The following is a 27,305-nucleotide window of genomic DNA, read 5'->3' as shown; positions in this document are numbered from 1 at the left end:
ATGACGCATATTTTACAAATATTTTTTGTCATAATAACACTTAGGCTCGGTCTAGTGTTCGGTGATCAGAGGTATGTAGGTTCCCACGCGACTCATGTACATCTATTAAGTTCTGAAGTCACGTGATTTATATTTCTTGTTTTTTTTTCTCTCTCTCCCTTTTGCGTTCGCTGCAGTCACTATTCTATCATTGCCCCCGGCACACTTAAATCAAATCGTAAATATAGTGTTGTTGTAACGCTACACAATGCCACCGAACCGGCTACAATACGTTGTGGTATCATTGGACCATCATACAATCAAACTGAAAATATTGTTCTACAACCATTCGAATCGCAACAAATCGATTTTATGCCAACAAAACTGATACGAGGTACCCACATGTTTTACGCCGAAGGTTTGAATGGGTTGTCATTTAAAAATGAAACTTTGTTGTATGTGGAGGAGAATGCCGGTCCAAAAATATACATACAAACTGATAAAGCCATCTATAAGCCATTAGATTTGGTGCAATTTCGTGTTGTTGTCCTTGATGAACATACAAGACCGTTGAACGTCACTGAACCGATTCGTGTGGAGATAATGGTAAGTTTGGCAAATTAAATAAGAACATAATTAACCCTTTCAGTGTTTTTGTCGAATATATTCGATATTTAAATTTACTTTCTTCCTTTGCAATTTTTCGGATATCCTATGTACCGTTACAGTTGTTGTCTTTATTTTTGCTCAAAGATAGACAAAACTTTCCGAGGGTAAAAATAAGAATTGATTTTTTTTCTAAACTCTGGGCCTTCATATGATTTTAAGTACAACATTTTAGATTTTTATTCCGACAAAAATTTTCCTTGACACTGAAAGGGTTAAAACATTATGAAACCTGACAATGCCTCTATTTATGTCTGTGCATGTAAGCTTTGTCCGATTAATAACTGATGATGTAACGGTAACACTGTGCAAAAACATAGAAACCGTAAATACTCGACAAAGCGCTTTTTGACAAAATTTATTAAAAAAGAGTAAGGAAAGAAGTAAAGTCGGACGGGGCCGACTATATGATACCCTTCACCACTTTGGCTATATACAACAGATGAATCTTAACAGACGTCGCATGAAAATGAAATTGGACCCATAAACATGTCTTTCTGCAACCTATACTAAATTTTTCATTTGGTCAGATATAGAGTTGATTCTTTTCAATGGGACAAAATTACGTAAATCAATTTAAAGCATATATCAATCGGATATCCGTTGATTATTTGGATACATATCTGATAAACATGAGGAGTTTGGTACACCATTTACTTCAAATAGGATGAAAATATGTATATAAGTTATATAGGTTATATAAACTATATAACTTTGGGTCTTTGGTGCACATTTTACTTAAAATCTGACGAACCTATATATAGGAACTATATCCACGTTATCTCATAATAACTTCAATAAGTTGTGCAAAATTTTATGCCAATCGGACCCACTGGGGAATTCGGTGCAGCATTTATATATAACTTATAGGTTATACTAAGTTCATTACGAAAGATATATGTGGACGAAAATGTATATGGAAACTATATCTAAATCTGGAGCGATTTTCAGGAAACTTAACACAGATCATTCTATACTTCATTCAGTACGATATGCCAAATTTCGTGCAAATCGAAAGATGTTTAGGGACTTTGGTTCACCATTTTCCTTAAATCGGACGAAAATATATATGAGCTCTATATCTATATCGGAACCAATTTTCTTGAAACTTAACACACACCATTCTAGACTTTATTCCGTACGCTATAACAAATTTCGTGCAAATCGAAAGATATATAGGGACTTTGGGGCACCATTTACATGAAATCGAACGAAACTATATATGGGATGTATATCTAAATCTGAACCGATTTTTTTCAAAACTTGGCAGACATCACTCTAGGCTCAATTCAGTACGTTATGCCAAATTTCGAGCAAATCGAAAGATATATAGGGACTACGGTGGACCATTTACATGAAATCGGACGAAACTATATATGGGAGCTATATCTAAATCTACACCGACTTTCTCAAAACTTGGCAGACATCATTGTAGGCTCAGTTAAGTAAGTAATGCCAAATTTGGTGCAAATCGAAACATATATAGGGACTTTGGTGCACCATTTACATGAAATCGGACGAAATTATATATGGGAGCTATATCTAAATGTGGACCGATTTTCACGAAACTTGGCTGGCATCATTCTAGACCTAAATGATTAGGCTGTACCAAATTTCCTGCAAATCGGAAGACATATAGGGACCGTTTACATTAAACCGGTTAACTATATATATGGGAGCTATATCTAAATCTGAACCGATTTTTCTCAATTTCAATAGGGTTCGTCCTTGGGCCGAATAAGTGACCAATGCCAAATTTCATCCAATTCGGATAATAAATGCGATCTGTACTTTGCTTACAATTTAACATGGACAGACGGACGGACGGACGGACATGCATAAATCGACTTAAAAAGTGATTCTATGCTTATTCTCAAAAGAAACCATGTGTCTATCTCGTTTCCTTTTGCCTGTTACAAACATATGCACAAAGACATAATACCCTGTACCACAGTGTGGTGAAGAGTATAAATATCCAGGGGGAGCCAAGTATAAGAGAGTCATGTTAGGAAAAAAAACATCAATACGCGATAATGTGTGTATAAAACGTAAATAAAATCTGAGATCTGCACTCAAAATATATGATTTTATATTACAAGCTTGCGATATACTTCCTAAAATGTTTACTGTGTTGTTATGATATAGTAACAACAGAGGAAAAGCCATCTATTGGAAATTGCTTACGTATCGATTGTCTTATCTTTATACTTTTATGTCAAAGACATAAAAGTATAAAGATAGGACAATCGATACGTCAACAATTTCCAATAGATGGCTTTTCCTCTGTTGTTACGATATCATAACAACAGACCGAACAATATTAAACGTTTTAATCGCTATATAGCAAGCTTATAAAATAAAAATATATATTTTATGTGCGGATCTCTGATTTTATTTCCATTTTATGCACACATTTTCGCGTATTAGCGTTTTTATTCTTAACATGCCTCTGTTATACCTGATACCCCCTGGATATTTTTTCATAAACTATTTTGTCAAAATGCATTTTGTCGAGTCTTTACGTTTTCTATGTCTTTGTTTATGTCTTTGCACTCTGGCTTTTGGAAATTCGAATTATATATATATATATATATCCTAAAAGTACGAAAATGTACTAAATTAAGTACGATTTCGTAGCATGTGAACGGATAGCGCTAAAAAACTTGAAATTTGGAATGTGAATTAAAGTTGTAAAGTAGGGTCGATATCAGGAGATGGTTTTGAAAACGTGCACTCATGTATACGAAAAGTACAATATGGTACTATATTTGGTACACTTTTAATTCGGATGTACAAATGGAGCTGGGATCCTGATCCGGAGTGTAATATAGCGATATGTAGGAAATAAGATTCCTTCCTCATCTCTACAGGAGGATGTGCCTGCACCAAAGCCTTCGGTTTGGTGTTTTACTTGTTGGTAAAATTTCCGGACTTCATTCTGATTCACCCTCGATTTGCTCACCTTCACGTTTTTCTTCTTCTTTTGTCTTTTTTTCTGAAAACACGTTTCTCCTCTCTCCTTTTCTCACGATAATTCTCCATCACGTTACGTGTTGCTACTGTCTGCAGGGTTGCCCTATACGCTGCGTTTCTCACATCAGTAGCATTACGACACTCCTGATCGTACCATGGGTTTCTTGGTGGTGGTTTTTGGTACCCAATTGTTCTTTTTGCTGCAGTTTGTAGGGGACAAAAAGTGTTTTCTTCAAGCAGATGGGTAAGTTGAGCGGAGTAGGCCTCGGCTACCTGTTGTGTTTGCAGCTTTTCGACGTCGAGTTTCCGTGTTGTATTAGATCGCACCTTTGCTGCAACATTAAGACGGGTGCGTACCTTGGCTGCCACAAGGTAATGATCCGAAACGATATTTGTTCCTCGGATCGATAGGACGTCTAAAAAACTGGATGAATGACAGCGTGTTGATGATCTGGAAGGAGCATTTCGAAAAGCTTCTAGTATCAAATAGTGGCGATGAAGAAGATACCCCAGAACCAATAAGAGATGATGGTATAGAGTGTATACCAACTTGCCAAGATGAGGTCATAAAAGCAATTAATCGGCTCAAGAACAACAAAACAGCAGGAGCCGATGGATTACCAGCCGAACTATTCAAGACTGGTGGCCAGATGCTGGTAGGAGCATGCACCAGCTGATTAGCACAATTTGGCTAGATGAATGCATGCCCAATAATTGGAACCTCAGCATCCCGTGACCCGTGCACAAAAAAGGAGACAAGACGATATGTGCCAACTATAGAGGAATAAGTCTCCATCGCATATCCAGTGTGCTGTTTGAACGATTGAAGCCAATGGTCAATGACATCATCGGACCATACCAATGCGGCTTCAGACCTAGCAAATCCACTATTGACCAGATTTTCACTCTGCGCCAAATCCTGGCGACACACCACCTATTTGTCGACTATAAAGCCGCATTCGACAGCCCTATCCGTTCAGAGGTGTTTAAAGCCATGTCTGCGTTCGGCATTCCTGCAAAATTAATACCGCTATGCATGATAACTTTAAGTGGCACAAGGTCAGCAGTTAAGGTAGGAAAGGACCTATCGGAGCCCTTCAATACCGAACGAGGATTCAGACAAGGTGACAGTTTGTCGTGTGATCTTTTTAACATCCTACTGGAAAAGGTCATACGAGACGAAAAGGTTAACAGAAATGGCACTCTGTACACCAAACAACACATGTTACTCGCCGATGACATCGATATAATGGGTCGAACATTGCGAGCGGTAACAGCCACCTTTGAACAAATTGAAAAGGAGTCTGCCAAAGAGGGTCTGGCAGTAAACGGCGAGAAAACCAAGCTGATGGTATCAACGCGCAAGACGTCCAGTAGACTCGGACCAACTGTGGAACTTGAGAACTATAGCTTTTAGGTAGTTAAATACTTTATATACCTTGGTACCGCCATAAATAAAACGAATGACATCAGTTTTGAAATTCGGAGAAGGATTGTGATGGCCAACAGATGCTACTATGGTCTAAGTAAGCAGTTTAGAAACAAGGCCACCTCCCGCCAGACCAAACTCACACTTTACAAGACGCTGATACTACCCGTGCTATTATATGGATCAGAAGCATGGGTACTTGCGCAAGCAGATGAGGCAGCTCTTGGGGTGTTTGAGAGAAAAATTCTCCGAAAGATCTACGGCTTATGGAACAACCGTTCTGTAACAAGCCAGCTAAGTAAGTAGGAAATAAGATTACTACTGTATTTGCGTTTGGGAAATTCGTACTTATGTGTACTAAATTTGGTACAATTTGAATTTTGGTTGAATCAATAGAGCTGGAATCCTGAAATTTGGATTGAGGATCACTGTTGGGGTGTTGGATTGAGACATGTAGGTGGTTTTGGAAATATCTACTAAGTTTGGTACAATTTGAATTTTAGTTGAATCGATAGAGCTGGAAACCTGAAATCTGAGTTAGGATCAGTGTTGGGGTGTAGAATTGGAGTACGTAGGAAGTTTTGGAAATTTCTATTAACGTGTACTAAATGGTACTAAATTTGGTAGAATTTGAATTTAGGTGAATCGGTAGAGCTGGAACACTGAATTTTGGAGATAGGATCAAAGTTGGGGTGTAGGACTGAGGTATGTAGAACGTTTTTTTTTAATTTGTACAAAATTTGGAATAGTTTTGTTGGAAGAACCGATAAAGCTGGAATGTTGAAAATTGGTGTTATGATCACAGTTGTGATGCAGGATTGGGATGCAGGATTGTACTAAATTTGGTACAAATTTACTTTATGGTGAATCGACTATGCAGGAATACTGAAATTTGGAGATAGGATCAATGTTGGGGTGTAGGACTGAGGTATGTAGAAAGTTTTGGAAATTCGTACTTATGTGTACTAAATGATACAATTTGGATTTGGTTTAAATAGAATCGAAAAAATTGGGAAATAAGATTTCTATTTTATTAATGGAGATATGGAGGCGCTTTTGGATATACATACTTTAAGACAACAAATTTATGGTACTAAAATGGTCGATATTGGTGTGTAGTTTTATAAGTTCTTCTGGCATACACGTTTTTTGCGAAAATTTGTGGAAATTATTAAAAAGGTTGACATTTTTTAATAATTCCCACTTGTCCAATCGTTAGTATATTTTCGGACCTATCCTACATTTTTTATACCCTTCACCACACTGTGGTACAGGGTATTATGTCTTTGTGCATATGTTTGTAACAGGCAAAAGGAATCGAGATAGACCCATGGTTCTTTTCGAGAATATGCATAGAATCACTTTCTAAGTCGAATTACGCATGTTCGTCTGTCCGTCCGTCTGTCCATGTTAAATTGTAAACAATGTACAGGCCGCATTTATTATTCGAATTGGATGAAATTTGGCACAGTTCATTCATTTGGCCCAAGGACGAACCCTATTGAAATTGGAAAAATCGGTTCAGATTTAGATATAGCTCCCATATATATTTTCGTCCGATTTAATATAAATGGTGCCCCAAAGTCCCCATATATCCTTCGATTTGCACGAAATTTGGCATAGCGTACTGAATTAGGCCTAGAATGATTTGCTATGTTTCTTGAAAATCGGTCCAGATTTAGATATAGCTCCCATATATAGTTTCGTCCGTTTTCATGTAAATGGTGCACCAAAGTCCCTATAATTGTTTCGATTTGCACGAAATTTGGCATAACGCACTGAATTGAGCCTAGAGTGATGTCTGCCAAGTTTCGAGAAAATATGTCCAGATTAAGATATCGCTCCCATATATAGTTTCGTCCGATTTTATGTAAATGGTGCACCACCAATTAGTATAACCTAACCTGTGACAAGTTTGTTTGAAATCGCTTAATATTTGGATAGAGCTTCCATATATATTTTCGCCCGATTTCAAGTAAATTATTAGTCAGTTTGACATCAATTTTTGCACAACTTACAAAATTGAGCATAGAATTACGCAGTTGCGTTTTCTAGAAGTACAGACATAGCCCAACGGATGACCTATTTATATTTGTTTGAAGTCAATTTATATATTTTATGGATAGATCTAGGTAGATTTACATTTACATAAATATCACATATATTATTTCATACAATTTCATGATAATAGTCCTGTTTAATATACCCATAGGGGTGAAGGGTATCATATAGTCGGCCCCGCCCGACTTTACTACTTTCCTTACTGGTTTTTTATTACAGGATGCCAACGAAAATCGCGTTAAGCAATTCAAAGATATTTCCCTCATTCATGGTGTCTTTACAAATAAATTCAATTTATCGGAATATCCTGCACTCGGTATATGGAAAATTGCGGTATTCATTAGTGGCAAATATGGACATTCTCATTCGAAGACGTTTAAGGTGAAAAAATATATCCTTCCGAAATTCTATGTAACAATTGAAAATGAACCGTCTGTTACTCCGGCTAATCCAATTGTCCATTTAAAATTCTATGGAAAATATAATTTTGGAAAATTTGTTGAGGGTATTGCTACAGTAAGAGCAACAGATACTTTGGGAAATCTCATAACGCCAGAACAAAAAGTAAATGTGAATGGCATAGAAACACTGGATATAGAAATTAAAAACTTCGAAAAATATATGATATATAAGAGTATAACACTTTATGTTCAAATTACCGAAAAACACAGCGGACGTTCAGAATCAACATTTAGTTTTGTCAATGTCCAACAACAAGAATATAATGTAATTGTAGAATCATCAGATATTGATTTTAAAGATGGTAAACCATATCGTCTGAAAATTAAAGTGCAACAATGGAATGGTACTGCTGTTAGAGATCCCAGTGAACCGGTCTATATGATACATGGTGAGCGGACCTACCAGTCACAGTTGAATGATGATGGTGTAGCGGTATTTGATTTTGAACATAATTCCGAGGAGAAACATATATTCAAATATCGAGATTCTTTAGCAATGTTACCGAATATCTACAATGCTGATGATGCTGTGGATAATAATAATAATAAGGAGGATTTTTGTAAATTGACTTTACTTAGTGGCAGGTGAGTGATGATAAATACAAAAGAGTGCTAAGTTCTGCTGAGCTAAAGAGATACTAAGATGTTTAGCACAATTAAATTAACTACAATGTTATACAAGCTCATCAAGTCGAAATAAAACCAGACTCTTAATAATAACTTCTTAACTTCTCTTTTCAAAATAACCTATCTAGATGTATGCCTTTCTAAGAGGAATAGAAAGGCATACATCTAGATAGGTTATTTTGAAAAGAGAAGTTATTAAGCTTCGCTATATATCCCACAGTAGAACATACTCTTCACCTAGTCTAGGATTGTTGTGTGATCTGAAAATATTTAACTATCTCTTGCTGATTATAAAACCAGTGAGCGGGGCAGTATAATCGGACGGGGCCGACCATATGATACCCTACACAACTTCGACGAAAATCTAACTTTATATGGTTCTATATTCAGAGCTTGGGCAATATTTCGCGATATTTGCACCCTCTTGACCAACTAGATGTCAACAAATATTTCAGTAGACGAGGGGTGTACTTGTCCAGATTCTCTTTACCGTGGGTTATGTTGTGATGTTGGGCTTTCAATTGTGGCCTACAGATCGACTCGAAAACAAAAACACAAAAAATAAGTTTTCGGTCCACTTCATCCCAAAATTATAGGCGTTGTCGTTGATCATAACGGGAATCTCGTGGAAAATTACAAAGCGATTAGCGATATATTTCCGCCCTCTAGTGTGCTAATGGGTTACTAAATAATGTCGGAATACGTAAGCACCTGTAAATATTTAAGTGTAACTCCTACATCCGAGTACACACGACAATATAATTGGTACAGGAGTAAATATATATGCCATACAATACAAATTTTGTAATTTTTCACACAAAAGTCAGGGTCCATTTGACCCGCTAAATATTGACCGATTCTTATCAAAACATGCATGCTTATTCTTTGGCCCAATTCCCTTCTCCATGGAAAAATTCGCGGTGTTTGGGCCATAAAAACCGACAAAAATAAAGTTTTTGATCTATTTCATCCCCTAAATATTAACCGATAGGGGTCTTCAAAAACAATAGGGGTCTTCAAAAACAATAGGGGTCTTCATTGGCCAAAACCCATCCTACATGCGAAATTTCGTGAAGATTGGTCCATAACTGTGGCCTGTATCGTGTTTACAAATTATAATGGACAAACGGACGGACACACATGTCTAGATATGACGATCGGTATACTTAAAGGTGGGTCTAGGACCAATATTTCGCGGCGTTACAAACTCTTGGGGCCGGACTTAACCCTCCTGCTAATGCAATTCCTAAATTACATTTTTTTTTATTACTTCATCTTTTTCTCCTTTTAGTCCTCAACTTGGCAAAATGATTGAAATTAAAGTTTCCTCCTTAAAAAATATACCATATATTGTATATACCGTAACTGGTCATGGAAATATCATACAAACGGAATTCATTAAAATACCATCCGAACAAAAATCTTACATAATTCAATTAATGCCAACAATAGAAATGATGCCTGCAGCCTATTTGTATGTTCATTATATTTACGAAGGAAATTATCGATATGAGGAAATGTTTTTGAAATTCCCAAATGAATTTGAAAATAAGGTAAGAACGCATTAAATACGTTTTTATATGGAAATTAATATTTTTATCTTTAGGTTGAAATTTCAGCGCCACATGAAGTCCGACCTGGACAAAATGTCACCATTAACATAAAGGCTCAACCGAATTCATATGTATGTCTATTAGCTGTGGATTTGGGTGTCTATAATTTAAATAGAGAATATGATCTGGATAGAACACAAATACTAAACGAATTACGAGATGATTTGACATATAGTCCGTTAAAGTCCAAATTTTATCCTGGTATAATTTCGGGGCTTTTGACATTTACTAATGCCCATTATCCATATACTGAGGTTACAGGTAAGGAGTGTGTGTGTGTGTATGTGCGACTAATTTAATTATATGTACTATGCAGGGTTTAAAATGCTAACGCCAAAATAGCAAAAACACAGAAAATTGCCGCACTGCTAACTAAAGTCATCCTCAAAATATGCAGCACAGCCAATCACAACTGCAACAAATAGCAATACATTACGAATAATTTTAGCAAGCAAAAATAAAGCTTCTTGATTTTGTCAGCAGCTACAAAATAGCAATGAACAACTACAACATAATTGTCAACGCGACTAACAACCAAAGCTTACAATGAAGACTAAAGTGGCCCACACACGTCAAACATGTGCGTTCGATCGGTGTGAATCGAAGCAATGTTTGACGTGTGTGGTACGGTGTTCACACCGATTTGCCGGTGCGCACACCGATCGAAAGAAATTAAAAATTTTTAATTTTTCGTTGTGCGACGCGCACATGTTTGACGTCTGTGGCCTGGTGTGTGGATATTTTCTCATTTGTTGAGAAATTTCGTGGAGTGCGGATCAGCGGACAAATGCAATACATATGTATTTGGAAGATTTTTTGATATTTTTACACATATTCTACTGTGTGCCAAATAAAAATGTTTTTTTCCCGGAATAAAGTAAAAGTATTTAATACATTTATATTAAATAAAAATATTTCATCTTTTTTCCGTCATCACTATCGCGGTCCATCTTCACGCTTCAAAAATAAATATGAAATGAAGTTTAATGGATCCGTTTGACGTGTGTGGGCTAGGAGCTTCACACCGATCGAACGCACATGTTTGAGGTGTGTGGCCTACTTTAGCACGGATGCTACGAACTAAAAATGCTAGCCGTTTGCTGATTTAGTCATAATGTCAATATTTTTTAGCAGTAGTAAGACTAATGCTAATATTTTTGATGCTGCATTTTAAACCCTGGTACTATGTAAACATTGTGGGTACGAGTGACATACAGGGGTTTTCAACAATATCTTAAAATTCAAGGACCACAATGTGTTATTTACAAAAGACCACAAAAAATTATTTAAAAAAGTAAAATATTTTAAAAAAAAGTTATTTTAAAAATCCAAGTTTTATCAAAGACCACAAAATACACGTCTTCTCAATGACCCCCCAAAAAACGCGACGTCTTCTCAATGACCTCAAAACAGAAAATAAATAACAAAAAATAAATAACCTTAAAAATCCACGCCATTCAAAAAATATTTAAAAAATCCACGCCTTCTTAAGGACCTTAACAAATTATTCAACGCCTTTTAAAAGACCTCAAAAAAGTATTTCACAGATCTCAACAAATTATTCTTAAACCTCCACAAAATTATTTAAAATATAAACGCCTTCTCCAAAAAATGATTTAAAAACACACGCCTTCTTAAGGACCTCTAAAAAAGTGATTTAAAAAATACACGCCTTCTTAAGGACCTCTAAAAAAGTGATTTAAAAAACCCACGCTTTCTTAAGGACCTCCAAAAAATGATTTAAAAAAACCCACGCCTTCTTAAGGACTTCCAAAAAATGATTTAAAAAAACCCACGCCTTCTTAAAGACCTCCAAAAAATGATTTAAAAAAATCCACGCATTTTTAAGGACCTCCAAAAAAGTGATTTAAAAAAATTCACGTCTTCTTAAGGAACTCCAAAAAATTATTTAAAAAAATCCACGCCTTCTTAAGGCCCTTGAAAAAATATTCTTTAAAAAATCCACGCCTTCTGTAGGCCCTTGAAAAAATATTCTTTAAAAAATCCACGCCTTCTTAAGGCCCTTGAAAAAATATTCTTTAAAAAATCCACGCCTTCTTAAGGACCTCCAAAAAATGATTTAAAAAAATCCACGCCTTCTTAAGGACCTTCAAAAAACAATTTTAAAAAATTCAGGCCTTCTTAAGGACCTCCAAAAAATGATTCAAAAAAAAATCCGCGCCTTCTTAAGGACCTCCAAAAACTGATTTAAAAAATCCAGGCCTTATTAAGGACCTCCAAAAAATGATTTAAAAAAATCCAGGCCTTCTTAAGGACCTCCAAAAAATGATTCAAAAAAAAAATCCGCGCCTTCTTAAGGACCTCCAAAAACTGATTTAAAAAATCCACGCCTTCTTAAGGACCTCTAGAAAATGATTTAAAAAATCTACGCCTTCTTAAGGACCTCCGAAAACTGATTAAAAATCAACGCCTTCTTAAGCACCTCCAAAAACTGATTAAAAATCAACGCCTTCTTAAGCACCTCCAAAAACTGATTTATAAAATCCACGCCTTCTTAAGGACCTCCACAAACTGATTTAAAAAATCCACGCCTTCTTAAGGACCTCCAAAAATTATTTAAAAAATCCACGCCTTCTTAAGGATCTCCAAAAATTATTTAAAAATCCACGCCTTCTTAAGGATCTCCAAAAATTATTTAAAAAATCCACGCCTTCTTAAGGATCTCCAAAAATTATTTAAAAATCCACGCCTTCTTAAGGATCTCCAAAAATTATTTAAAAAATCCACGCCTTCTTAAGAATCTCCAAAAAATGGTTTTAAAAAATCCACGCCTTCTTATGGACCTCCAAAAAACTGATTTAAAAAATCCACGCCTTCTTAAGGACCTCCAAAAAATGATTTAAAAAAATACACACCTTCTTAAGGACCTCCAAAACGTGATTTAAAAAATCCACGCCTTTTTAAGGACCTCCAAAAACTGATTTAAAAAAATCCACGCCTTCTGAAGGACCTCCAAAAACTGATTTAAAAAAGCCACGCCTTCTTAAGGACCTCCAAATACTGATTTAAAAAACCCACGCCTTCTTAAGGACCCCCAAAAACTGATTTAAAAAATCCATGCCCTCTTAAGGACCTCCAAAAAATGATTTAAAAAATCCATGCCCTCTTAAGGACCTCCAAAAAATGATTTATAAAATCCACGCCTTCTTAAAAACCCCCAAAAACTAATTTAAGAAATCCACGCCTTCTTAAGGACCTCCAAAAAATGATTTAAAAAATCCACGCATTTTTAAGGACCTCCAAAAATTGATTTAAAAAATCCACGCCTTCTTAAGGACCTCCAAAAAATGATTTAAAAAATCCACGCCTTTTAAGGACCTAGACGCCTTCTAAGGACCTCCACGCCTTCTTCAATGACTAGAGATAAATATCCAAATATTCCGCCCTTTCCCCACTGGGCTCAAAACTACCTGCATTCTTGTTCTTATATATTTATTATTATTTTTTTATAACAATTAATATCAGTGGAGAAGGAAGTTTACGTAGAAAATTTCCCGAGACATGGATATTTCAAAATCTTGAAATGTATGTTCAGAAATCAAAACAGAAGACAAATTACAAATTAAATAATATTTTTGTTTTAACTTACAGAACAAAGGAATTAACCGCGCTGACATTGGAAATTCCCGATACAATAACCACCTGGCGTATGACCGCATTTAGCATTCACAATAAATCGGGTTTCGGTATTGTCGATGATGCCACCAATATTGTGACCATTAAACCATTCTTTGTAGACATTAACCTTCCCTATGCCGTTAAGAGAGGTGAAATGATTACCCTACCCATAACAGTGTTCAATTATCACAACAAAAGTTTAAGTGTCGAAGTTCAAATGTACAATGAAGAGGAAGCTTTTCGTTTTAAGGCTGGCGATATGAAAAAACAAATCGAACATGTGAAACTGCCAGCAAATGGCATTGACAGCGTTGCATTTACAATAACACCTCAAATGGTGGGAAATATAAAATTGCAGATACGTGCCACAACATCCGAAGACCTCTCAGATGCTGTTCTCCACTACCTGAAAGTTGAACCTGAAGGTACTGAAAATAGTGATAACCAAGTTTTGGTACTTCGAATATCAGCAGCGCAAAATGAACTATTCTCAAATTTAAGTCTCAATGTGCCACCGAATATTGTAGTAGATTCTGAATATATTACCCTGTCAATGGGTGGTGATGCTCTCGCCGCCACAATGGAAAATCTTAATGGCTTGGTAATGAAACCAACCGGCTGTGGAGAACAAAATATGGTTAATTTTGCACCAAACATTTTGTTACTGCAATACCTCAAGGCCATTGGTAAATTTGGTCAAGAGAAAAATCTGATTAAACAGGCTAAAGCATTTGTGGAAATCGGCTATCAACAGGAATTGTCATTTCGTCACGCATCCGGGGGTTATAGCGTCTTCGGCGAACGTCGTGATAAGGATGCAGCCAGTACATGGTTAACCGCCTATGTTATACGTTTCTTTCTTAAAGCCGCCACATTTGTTTCAATTGAGGAAAAAATTATCACCAGCGGTTTGGATTATTTAGCCAGCAATCAGAAAGCGGATGGAGATTTTGCTTACACGGGATATCTATTCTATCCGGCACAACAAAATCGTTTTGGTTTCACGGCATTTGTTCTGATGACTTTCATGGAGAACAAGGTAAGATAGCAGATTTTGTGGGTGATATTACCGAAAAAGTTAACTTAGGTGACGTCGAAGCTCACATCTTTATTCGAGAATTAAATTTTAATAGTAAAAATAAAACCAGTAAGGAAAGTAGTAAAGTCGGACGGGGCCGACTATATGATACCCTTCACCACTATGGATATATTTAACAGGACTATTAACATGAAATTAGATGAAATAAAATATGTGATATTTATATAAATGTGAATCTACCTAGATCTATCCATAAAGTATGTAAATCGACTTTAAAGAAATATAAATAGGTCATCCGTTGAGCTATGTCTGTACTTCTAGAAAACGCAACTACGTAATTCTATGCTCAATTTTGTATGTTGTGTAAAATTTGATGTCAATCTGACTACATGAGGAATTTGATGCCCAATTTACTTGAAATCGGGCGAAAATATATATGGAAGCTCTATCCAAATATTAAGCGATTCCAAACAAACATGTCACAGGTTAGGTTATAGTAATTTCAGAACGTTTTGTTCCTATCAGCCTATTGGTTCCTTGGTGCGTCAATTACATAAAATCAATCTATAATAAACGGGAGCTATATCTAAATCTGGACCGATTTTCACGAAACAAGACAGACATCACTCTAGGCTCGATTCAGTACGTTATGCCAAATTTCGTGCAAATCGAAAGATATATAGCGACTTTGGTGCACCATTTACATGATATCGGATGAAACTTTATATGGGAGCTATATAGAAATCAGGACCGATTTTCTCGAAACTTGGTACACATCTCACTAGGCTCATTTCAGTACGTTATGTCAAATTTCGTGCAAATCGAAGGATATATAGGAACTTTGGTGCACCATTTACATGAAATCGGATGAAACTATATATGGGAGCTATATCTAAATCTTGACCGATTTTCACGAAACTTGGCAGACATCATTCTATACTCAATTCAGTACGTTATGCCAAATTTCGTGCAAATCGCAAGATATATGTGGACTTTGGTGCACCATTTACATGAAATCGAACGAAACTATATATGGGAGCTATATCTAAATCTGGACCGATTTTCACGAAACTTGGCAGACATAATTCTAGGCTCAATTCAGTACGTTGTGCCAAATTTCGTGCATATCGAAAGATATATAGGGACTTTGGTGCACCATTTACATGATATCGGATGAAACTTTATATGGGAGCTATATCTAAATCTGGGCCAATTTATTACATAAAATCAATCTATAATAAACGGGAACTATATCTAAATCTGGACCGATTTTCACGAAACAAGACAGACATCACTCTACGCTCGATTCAGTACGTTATGCCAAATTTCGTGCAAATCGAAAGATATATAGCGACTTTGGTGCACCATTTACATGATATCGGATGAAACTTTATATGGGAGCTATATAGAAATCAGGACCGATTTTCTCGAAACTTGGTACACATCTCTCTAGGCTCATTTCAGTACGTTATGTCAAATTTCGTGCAAATCGAAGGATATATAGGAACTTTGGTGCACCATTTACATGAAATCGGATGAAACTATATATGGGAGCTATATCTAAATCTTGACCGATTTTCACGAAACTTGGCAGACATCATTCTATACTCAATTCAGTACGTTATGCCAAATTTCGTGCATATTGAAAGATATATAGGGACTTTGGTGCACCATTTACATGATATCGGATGAAACTTTATATGGGAGCTATATCTAAATCTGGGCCGATTTATTACATAAAATCAATCTATAATAAACGGGAGCTATATCTAAATCTGGACCGATTTTCACGAAACAAGGCAGACATCACTCTACGCTCGATTCAGTACGTTATGCCAAATTTCGTGCAAATCGAAAGATATATAGCGACTTTGGTGCACCATTTACATGATATCGGATGAAACTTTATATGGGAGCTATATAGAAATCAGGACCGATTTTCTCGAAACTTGGCAGACATAATTCTATACCTACATGATTAGGCTGTACCAAATTTCGTGCAAATCGAAAGTTTACATTAAATCGGTTATATATATATATATATATATATATGTGGGAGCTATATCTAAATCTGAACCAATTTTTCCCAATTTCAATAGGGTTCGCCCTTGGGCCGAATATATATATATATATATATATATGTGGGAGCTATATCTAAATCTGAACCAATTTTTCCCAATTTCAATAGGGTTCGCCCTTGGGCCGAATAAGTGACCTATGCCAAATTTCATCCAATTTAGATCATAAATTCTACCTGTACTTTGTTTACAATTTAACATGCACAGACAGTCAGACAGACGGACGTGCATGCATAAATCGACTTAGAAAGTGATTCTATGCATATTCTCAAAAGGAACCATGTGTCTATCTCGTTTCCTTTTGCCTGTTACAAACATATGCACAAAGATATAATACCCTGTACCACAGTGTGGTGAAGGGTATAAAAATGTTGAAGTACTTGAGAAGGCGCCAATTTTTTAAATAATTTTTTCGAGGTCCTTACGAATTTAATTTTTTTATATAATTTCTTCGAGTTCCTTAATAAGGCGTAGAATTTTTAAATATTTTTTACGTCCTTTAGAAGGCGTTGATTTTTTTTATAATTTTTTAAAGTTCTTTAGAAGGCGTGGATTTTTTTATTAACTTTTTTAAGTTCTTTAGAAGTCGTGGATTTTTTAATACTTTTTTAAGCCTTTACAATGCTCCCATATATAGTATTTAACGATTTCCCAGTTTTAATATTATTGAGACAAAATTGTGTACAATCTACAAAATTGGGCCTAAACTCATGTGTTCACATTTAAATATAGTTCATAAGTGACACGAAATTTTGTTCAACTTAATTCAGCAAGATTTCCATGTATTTTCCTTTTCTTTTTCCAGAAATATTCCAAAAAATATACAGCCACCATTAATAAGGGCCTTCAGTTTTTGAGTAACAATTTGGAAAGAGATCATGATGTCTATGCCCTGTCAATTATCGCTGCGGCATTTGGAATGGCTAAACATGTAGATTCCCCAAAAGATCGTGATAAACTATTAGCAAAGGTCAATGATAAGGATAAACAACGTTGGTGGTCGGCTAATGATAAAAATGGTGAAAAGGATGTTGAAATTACTGCATACGCCCTCCTGGCTCTTTTGGACATATCTCCGCATGAATATCATTCTGCAATTTTTCAATGGCTAATGCAACAACGAAATAGTAAAGGTGGTTTCCAATCAACACATGATACGGTTATGGGTCTACAGGCCATTGTAAAATATTCACAATTGAATGCGGCCAATGGAAATAACCAACAAATGGCATTACGCTATGCAGCCTTGGATGGTAAGGGAAACGAAGTAAAAGCTGATGATTTTGCCATAAATGGTGATAATAATCTCATACTGCACACGCATAAGGTAAGGCTAGGGAATTTTGTTGGGAAAAATAAGAATTTAAAAAAATATATTTATTTTTCTTACAGTTACCCCGTTCTACACGTTCTGTTAATTTCAAAGCTACCGGCAGTGGTCAAACCATGTTGCAGCTCTCCTCGCTTTACTACATGGCTGAACAAATGCCAATGCAACATTTCCGCATTCAAGCGAAAGCCCAATTTATGAATTTACAAGAACTTAATGTTGAGATTTGTTTTACTTATTTGGAAACGATTTCATCCGCCAATTCAAAATCGGATGATAAAACGTCATTTTCGAATATGGTTATTATGAAATTAAATTTACCATCTGGTTATCGCACCGATGCTGAATTTAGTCAATCGCTTTTAGAAAACGAACTAATTCAACGCATTGAATCAATGAATTCCGAATCAAGTTTAAATATATATTTTGATAATTTAGAAGCTGGCGATGAGAATTGTATTATAATTTTAGCTGATAAGACGCATGATGTCATGAATCGCAAACCGGTTGCCATAGAAATGTATGATTATTATAATGCCAGTCGTTCGAACACTGTATTTTGTACTATTGATGATAAGTGATTGATTAAAATGTGTCAAATGCAATATTATTATAATGAATTGAATTCTATTAATGGGATTCTATTTGGCATAATTTGTGTTCGAGGAAATTTATAAATAAACATGCATTTAATTGAATGTGTTTCCTCTTAATTTTTGTTTATAACGCCAAAAAATAAACAATTGTTCCCTCCACCATAGGAATGCTGACATTTACTTCCAATGAAGCCCAATAAGGAAAATTAATAAGTAAACAGTAAGGAAAGTAGTAAAATTGGACTGAGCCGACTATATGATACCCTTCTCCACTTTGGTATACTCTACATTGGTATCCTTCTTGTCGAAAGAACATTGGCATGACATTGAACGAACTTAAATATGTGATCTATATCTATATGTGAACCGACTAACATAAATTCATACATATGTCACTCGGCTACCTATGTTAAATTTCCGATTTAGATATAGCTCCCATTTATAGTTTCGTCCGATTTTATGTAAATGGTGCACCAAACTCCCAATATTGGTCTGAATGAGACAAAAATTTGCACAGCGTACTGAATTTAGTCCAAATTTATGTATGCCAAGCTTCACTGGAATCGGTTCAGATTTAAATATATCTCACAGACTTGCTTTCCTCCGATAGTATGTAAATATTGTCAATGTTTGTCCAATTGAGAAAAAATTTGGCATAGAGTATTGTCAGGGTATTATAGCTTTGTACAGCCCCTAGAGATTGTAACGCCGCGAAATATTGATCCTAGACCCACCTTTAAGTATACCGATCGTCATATCTCGACTAGCTGAGTCGATCTAGACATGTGTGTCCGTCCGTCCGTCTGTCCATTATAATTTGTAAACACGATACAGGCCACAGTTATGTACCAATCTTCACGAAATTTTGCATGTAGGATGGGTTCTGGCCAATGAAGACCCCTATTGTTTTGGTAAAGATCGGATACTATTTAGGGGATGAAATGGACCAAATACTGAATTTTTGTCGGTTTTTCTGGTCGCTCCAGAGGCCGCTATTATTGTCCAAACATCTCGAATTTTTACATGGAGAAGAGGATTGGCCAAAGAATAAGCACCCTTGTTTGATAAAGATCGGTCAATAATGGACCCTGACTTTTGTGTGAAAAATGAAAAAAAGATGTATTCTATAGCGTATATATTTACTCGGCCTGCACTATTTATCTAAAATCGGGCGAAAATATGTATGGGAGCTATATCTAAATCAGAACCGATTTTCCCGAAACTTGGCACACATCATTTCAGACTCAATTCAGTACGCTATGCCAAATTTCGTGCAAATCGAAAGATATATAGGGACTTTGGTGCACAATTTACCTAAAATCGGACGAAAATATATATGGGCTCTATATCTAAATCTGAACCGATTTTCACGAAATTTAACATACACCGATCTAGACTTAATTCAGTACGCCGTGCCAAATTTCGTGCAAATCGAAAGATACATAGGGACTTTGGTATACCATTTACCTTAAATCGGACGAAAATATATATGGGCTCTATATCTAAATCTGAACCGATTTTCAGGAATCTTGGCACGCATCATTCTAGGCTTAATTCAGTACGCTATGCCAAATTTCGTGCTAATCGAAAGATATATAGGGACTTTGGTGCACTATTTACCTTAAATCGGAACAACATTTATATGGGAGGTATATCTAAATCTGAATCGATTTTCAGGAAACTTAACACACATCATTCTAGACCTTATTCATTACGCTGTGCCAAATTTCGTGAAAATCGAAGGATGTCTAGACTCTTTGGTGCACCATTTACATAAAATCGGACGAAAATATATATGGGAGCTATATCTAAATATGAACCGATATTCACGAAATTTAACACACATCGTTCTAGACTTAATTCAGTACGCTATGCCAAATTTCGTGCAAATCGAATGATATATACGGACTTTGGTGCACCATTTACCTAAAATCGGACGAAAATATATATGGGAGCTGTATCTAAATCTGAACCGATTTTCAGGAAACTTAACACACATCATTCTCGACTTAATTCAGTGCGCTGCGCCAAATTTCGTGCAAATCGAAAGATATATAGAGACCTTGGTAAACCAATTACCTTAAGTCGGATGAAAGTATATATGAGAGCTATATTTAAATCTGAACCGATATTTACAAAATTTAACACACGTCATTCTAGGCTTCATTCAGTACGTTATGTCCAATTTCGTGAAAATCGAAGGATATGTAGGCACTTTGGTGCACTATTTACCTAAAATCGGACGAAAATATATATGGGAGCTATATCTAAATCTGAACCTATTTTCACGAAACATTGCACACATCTTGCACACATCGGTCGGAGATATATATGGGAGCTATATCTAAATCTGAATCGATTTTCCCAATTTCAATAGTGTAAATAATTTTTATAAGTTGATAGTATATCCAAGAGGAGTGGTTGGCCTTTAAATCTATACCAATTATATTGTCGATTGTACTCGGATGTGAGCGTTACACGTAAATATTTACAGGTGCTTACGTATTCAGATATTATTTAGTAACCCATTACCACACTAGAGGGCGGAAATATAGCGCTGATCGCTTTGACATGTTCCATGAGGTTCTAGTTATGGTCAAGTACAACGCCTATAATTTTCGGTGATGATCAGATAATAATTTAGGGATAAAGTGGACCGAAAACTTATTTTTTGTGTTTTTTTGAATCGATCTATAGGCCACATAGAAAGCCGAACATCACAACACAACCTACGCTGAAAGGAATCTGGATAAGTAATTAGAATTGCTGTACTGAATATTTCTAATATTTGTTGACCTCTAGTCGGTCAAGGGGGTAAAAATATCGCGAAATATTGCCGAAGCTCAGAATATAGAACCACAAAAATGTTCGTGGAAGTTGTGTAGGGTATCATATGGTCGGCCCCGTCCGACTATACTGCTCAGCTCACTGGTTTTAATTTATTTCTTATTCGCCAGGAATTCAATATGTAAAATCTAGAAGAAAATTCGCATTAATATTTATCAATATCGAGAAATAAGCCGTTTTATCAAAAATTGGAACTATATATACAACGGAAAAATTTTATATAAGTTAGCCTTCCCTTTATACCAAAGCCTTCAAAATACCGAACATGGAATGGTACTGTTCTACTTTGGCTATATCAAGCCGAAAACTAGCATTGATAACTTTTAGTAGGAAGATTTGGCAACCCTGAGAAGCTGAAAAAATTGAGCCAATCGGGTTAAAAGCTTGTCCAAAACACCGTATAATATGGATTACCATTATTTGGGGGCTACCCAAAAACATGGACCAATGTTTATAATTTTTGGGACATTTTCTACTCAATGAGAATCCAAAAGTGGTTGAAACACGCACTCAAGACCCCGCAAAATACCGAATAATAAGGGGTACTGCCATATCACAGCAAAACTAACAAATTACAACCAGTTAGGTAGAAAATGTGTCCAAACCGGAAACATGGGCTAAGAGATAAAGGGGGCAAGCCTAAAAAGTAGAAAAATATTAATTATTTCTGGTAGGAAGATTTGATACCCAATGTGATGAACCAAACGTAGAAAATTAAAGCCAATTCCGTTGAAAAACGTGGTTTTGAGTTCTTGATGCATCATTTACTTAAAATCGGGAGAAAATATATATGGTAGCTCTATCCTATCTATCTATATCTATTTGAACTGATTTCTACGAAACTTTCCACATGCTAGGTTATATTAACTTCAGTACGTTGTCTAAAATTTTGTGTCAATCGGCCTAATGTTGGGTCTTTGGTGTACCATTTAAAAAAAAATCGGACGAAACTATATATGGGAGCTATATCTAAATTTGCAACGATTTCAGTACGCTATGACAAATTTCGTGCAATTCGAAAGATATATAGGGACTTTGGTACACCATTTACATTAAATCGGACGAAAATATATATGGGAGCTATATCTAAATCTGAACCGATTTTCACGAAACTTAACACACATCATTCTAGACCTAATTCATTACGCTATACCAAATTTCGCACAATTCGAAAGATATATACGGTATTTGGTGAACCATTTACATTAAATCGGACGATATTATATATGGGAGCTATATCTAAATCTGGACCGATTTTCAGGAAACTTGACATACATCATTCTAGAACTAATTCATTACGCTGTGCAAAATTTCGTAGAAATCGAAAGATATATAAGGTATTTGGTGGACCATTTACATTAAATCGGGCCATATATATGGGAGCTATATCTAAATCTGGACCGATTTTCAGGAAACTTAACACACATAATTGTAGACCTAATTCATTATGCTATGCCAAATTTCGTGCAAATCGAAAGATATATGGGGACTTTGGTACAGCAGTTTCATTAAATCGGACGTAAATATATATGGGAGCTATATCTAAATCTGGACCGATTTTCAAGAAACTTGGCACACATCTTTCTAGACCTAATTCAGTACGCTGTGCCAGATTTCGTGCAAATCGAAAGATATATAGGGACTTTGGTACACCATTTACATTAAATCGGACGAAAATATATATGGGAGCTATATCTAAATCTGAACCGATTTTCATAAAACTTAACGCACATCATTCTAGACCTAATTCATTACGCTGTGCCAAATTTTGTGCAAATCGAATGATATATAGGGACTTTGGTGCACCATTTACAAAAAATCGGACGAAAATATATATGGGAGCTATATCTAAATTTGAACCGATTTTTATGAAATTTTACACACATCATTCCAGACCTAATTCTTTACGTTGTGGCAAATTTCGTTTAAATCGACAGATATATAGGGACCATTTTCATTAAATCGGACGAAAATATATGTGGGAGCTATATCTAAATCTGAACCGATTTTTCCCAATTTCAATAGGGTTCGTCCTTGGGCCAAACAAGTGACCTATGCCAAATTTCATCTAATTCGGATCATAAATACGACCTGTACTTTGTTTACAATTTAACATGGACAGACAGACAGACGGACGGACATGCATAAATCGACTCAGAAAGTGATTCTATGCATATTCTCAAAAGGAACCATGGGTCTATCTCGATTATTTTTGCCTGTTACAAACATATGCACAAAGACATAATACCCTGTACCACAGTGTGGTGAAGGGTATAAAAACTTTGGGTCTATCTTGCTCAATTGCTAGGTTATATGAACTTCAGTACGTTGTCTAAAATTTTGTGTCAATCGGCCTAATGTTGGGTCTTTGGTGTACCATTTAAAAAAAAATCGGACGAAACTATATATGGGAGCTATATCTAAATTTGCACCGATTTCAGTACGCTATGACAAATTTCGTGCAATTCGAAAGATATATAGGGACTTTGGTACACCATTTACATTAAATCGGACGAAAATATATATGGGAGCTATATCTAAATCTGAACCGATTTTCACGAAACTTAACACACATCATTCTAGACCTAATTCATTACGCTATACCAAATTTCGCACAATTCGAAAGATATATACGGTATTTGGTGAACCATTTACATTAAATCGGACGATATTATATATGGGAGCTATATCTAAATCTGGACCGATTTTCAGGAAACTTGACATACATCATTCTAGAACTAATTCATTACGCTGTGCAAAATTTCGTAGAAATCGAAAGATATATAAGGTATTTGGTGGACCATTTACATTAAATCGGGCCATATATATGGGAGCTATATCTAAATCTGGACCGATTTTCAGGAAACTTAACACACATAATTGTAGACCTAATTCATTATGCTATGCCAAATTTCGTGCAAATCGAAAGATATATGGGGACTTTGGTACATCAGTTTCATTAAATCGGACGTAAATATATATGGGAGCTATATCTAAATCTGGACCGATTTTCAAGAAACTTGGCACACATCTTTCTAGACCTAATTCAGTACGCTGTGCCAAATTTCGTGCAAATCGAAAGATATATAGGGACTTTGGTACACCATTTACATTAAATCGGACGAAAATATATATGGGAGCTATATCTAAATCTGAACCGATTTTCATAAAACTTAACGCACATCATTCTAGACCTAATTCATTACGCTGTGCCAAATTTCGTGCAAATCGAATGATATATAGGGACTTTGGTGCACCATTTACAAAAAATCGGACGAAAATATATATGGGAGCTATATCTAAATTTGAACCGATTTTTATGAAATTTTACACACATCATTCCAGACCTAATTCTTTACGTTGTGGCAAATTTCGTTTAAATCGACAGATATATAGGGACCATTTTCATTAAATCGGACGAAAATATATGTGGGAGCTATATCTAAATCTGAACCGATTTTTCCCAATTTCAATAGGGTTCGTCCTTGGGCCAAACAAGTGACCTATGCCAAATTTCATCTAATTCGGATCATAAATACGACCTGTACTTTGTTTACAATTTAACATGGACAGACAGACAGACGAACATGCATAAATCGACTCAGAAAGTGATTCTATGCATATTCTCAAAAGGAACCATGGGTCTATCTCGATTATTTTTGCCTGTTACAAACATATGCACAAAGACATAATACCCTGTACCACAGTGTGGTGAAGGGTATAAAAACTTTGGGTCTATCTTGCTCAATTGAGGATGTTATAAAAATATGCACCATGTACCAAAGTGTGATGTAGGGCATACAGACGTAGCGATAACGTGACTTCATAGGTAGACATGACGCATTGATGGATCCAACGTATACTGAATTCTAATTTGATTTTTATGGTGGCTGCTAAATCTAATTGCAAATCACGTTTCTCTGCCATAGCTTATCACATTTTGTAATTTTTCTTATTAGAAAATATATTAATTTCATATCAATGCATTCAGTCGCTTAAAGACCGCTCGCAAGAAATGCGGCTACATGGGATTTTGCTGCAGCTTACACTGCCCCTCTTAATTACATCAACAATAGCGGAAAGGTTAGAATATTCACACTTTCAATTGTTCCAAAAAATGACTACCTTAAAATAACCTTTACAAATATTTACAGCTATTATTCCGTTGTGGCTCCTGGTACAATTAAATCAAATCGAAATTATACCGTTTGTTTAACCCTACACAATGCTCCAGCATCTTCTACAGTACGTATTACTCTCATGGGACAGCCCCAATTCACTTTTGTCGAAAATATCGAAATACAACCATTCGAAACAAAATCGATTAATTTTCTGCCACCAAAATTGGATACAAGTTTGGAGTACAGACTCGAAGTTGAGGCTATTAAAGGTTTAAGTTTTTACAATGCATCTATACTAAAAAGTGATGAGATGGATAACCTGAAAATTTACACCCAAACTGATAAGAGCATCTATAAACCCGGCGATGTTGTGCAATTCAGAGTAGTGGTGTTGGATGAACATTTGAGACCTTTTAAATCGGTAGAGCCGATACAAATTGAGGTTGTGGTAAGTCTATTAAATGGGAAAACACTTAAAAATTATTATGAACCAGTAAGGAAAGTAGTAAAGTCGGACTGGGCCGACTATATGATACTCTTCACCACTTGGGTATATTGTATATAAGTATCCTTACAATTGTATGTCAAAGTTCCTTTGAAGGAACATACTCATGTCTTTCTGCAACATATGATAAATTTAATTTCATTCGGGCAGATTTAAAGTCGTCTGCGTACCATGGGACACATTTATGGAAACCGATTTAAAATAAAATTGATACAAGCTGTTCGGTACGCCGCATAGTTAAAAATTTTATCTCAATCAGACACCCGTTCGGAATACATATAGAAGCTATGGCTGCATCTGCACCAATTTCAACAAAACCCCATAACGCCATCCACGTCTCAATTTCATACGTTATGCAAAATTTACCTTAAATCGGACGAAAATATATAAGAGCTATATCTAAATCTGAAGGGATCTTCACGAAACTTAGTACACATCTTTCTAGACTTAATTCAGTACGCTGTGCCAAATTTCGTGCAAATCGAAGAATATATAGGGTCCTTGGTGCATAATTTCCCTAAAATCGGGCGAAGCTATATATGGGAGCTATATTTAAATCTGAACCGATTTCCACGAAACTTAGCACACATCTTTCTAGACTTATTTCAGTACGCTGTCCCAAAAATTCGTGGAAATTGAATGATTTTCATGGGCTTTGGCGCACAATTTACCTAAAATCGGGCAAAACTATATATGGGAGCTACACCTAAATCTGAACCGATTTCCACGAAACTTAGCACACATCTTTCTATGCTTTATACCGTACGCTGTGCCAAAATTCGTGAAAATTGATTTTCAAGGACTTTGGTGCTCAATTTACATAAAATCGGACGAAAATATATATGGGCGCTATATCTAAATCGGAACCGATTTTCTCCAATTTCAATAGGGTTCGTCATTGAGCCACATAAGTTACCATTTACCTTATATCGGACGAAAATATATATGGGAGCTATATCTAAATCTGAACCGATTTTCACGAAACTTAGCACACACCAAACTATGGCAAAATTCGTTCAAATTGAATGAGTTTCAGGGACTTTGGTGCACCATTTACCTAAAATCGGGCGAAACTATATATGGGAGCTATATCTAAATCTCAACCGATTATCACGAAACTTAGCACACATCATTCTACCCCTAATTCAGTAGGCTATACCAAATTTCGTGCACATCGAAAGATATATAGGGACTTTGGTACCCCATTTACCTAAAATCGGACGAAAATATATATGGGAGCTATATCTAAATCTGAACAGATTTTTCCCAATTTCAATAGGGTTCGTCCTTGGGCCAAACAAATGAGCTGTGCCAAATTTCATCCAATTAGGATCATAAATG

General features: G+C 35.7%; 1 protein-coding gene across 1 annotated transcript; it reads left to right on the top strand.

The window, feature by feature from the left end:
- Positions 1–25,907, top strand: LOC133326287 (thioester-containing protein 1 allele R1-like; the record flags this gene model as incomplete). The annotated part of the gene is made up of 9 exons (XM_061534961.1): positions 1–71; positions 177–585; positions 7,328–8,154; positions 9,488–9,749; positions 9,803–9,993; positions 13,422–14,487; positions 17,371–17,892; positions 17,958–18,415; positions 25,493–25,907. Coding segments are annotated over exons 1-9 (4,221 nt in total), but the record flags the coding sequence as incomplete, so codon positions are not given.
- Between the last annotated feature and the right edge of the window lie 1,398 nt (positions 25,908–27,305).

The sequence above is a fragment of the Musca vetustissima genome, unplaced genomic scaffold (assembly GCF_032173495.1).
Source record: "Musca vetustissima isolate MV318-11 ecotype Yass unplaced genomic scaffold, APGP_CSIRO_Mvet_v1 utg259466, whole genome shotgun sequence".
NCBI classification, from domain to species: domain Eukaryota; kingdom Metazoa; phylum Arthropoda; class Insecta; order Diptera; family Muscidae; genus Musca; species Musca vetustissima.
This window is presented reverse-complemented; position numbering and strand designations above follow the sequence as displayed.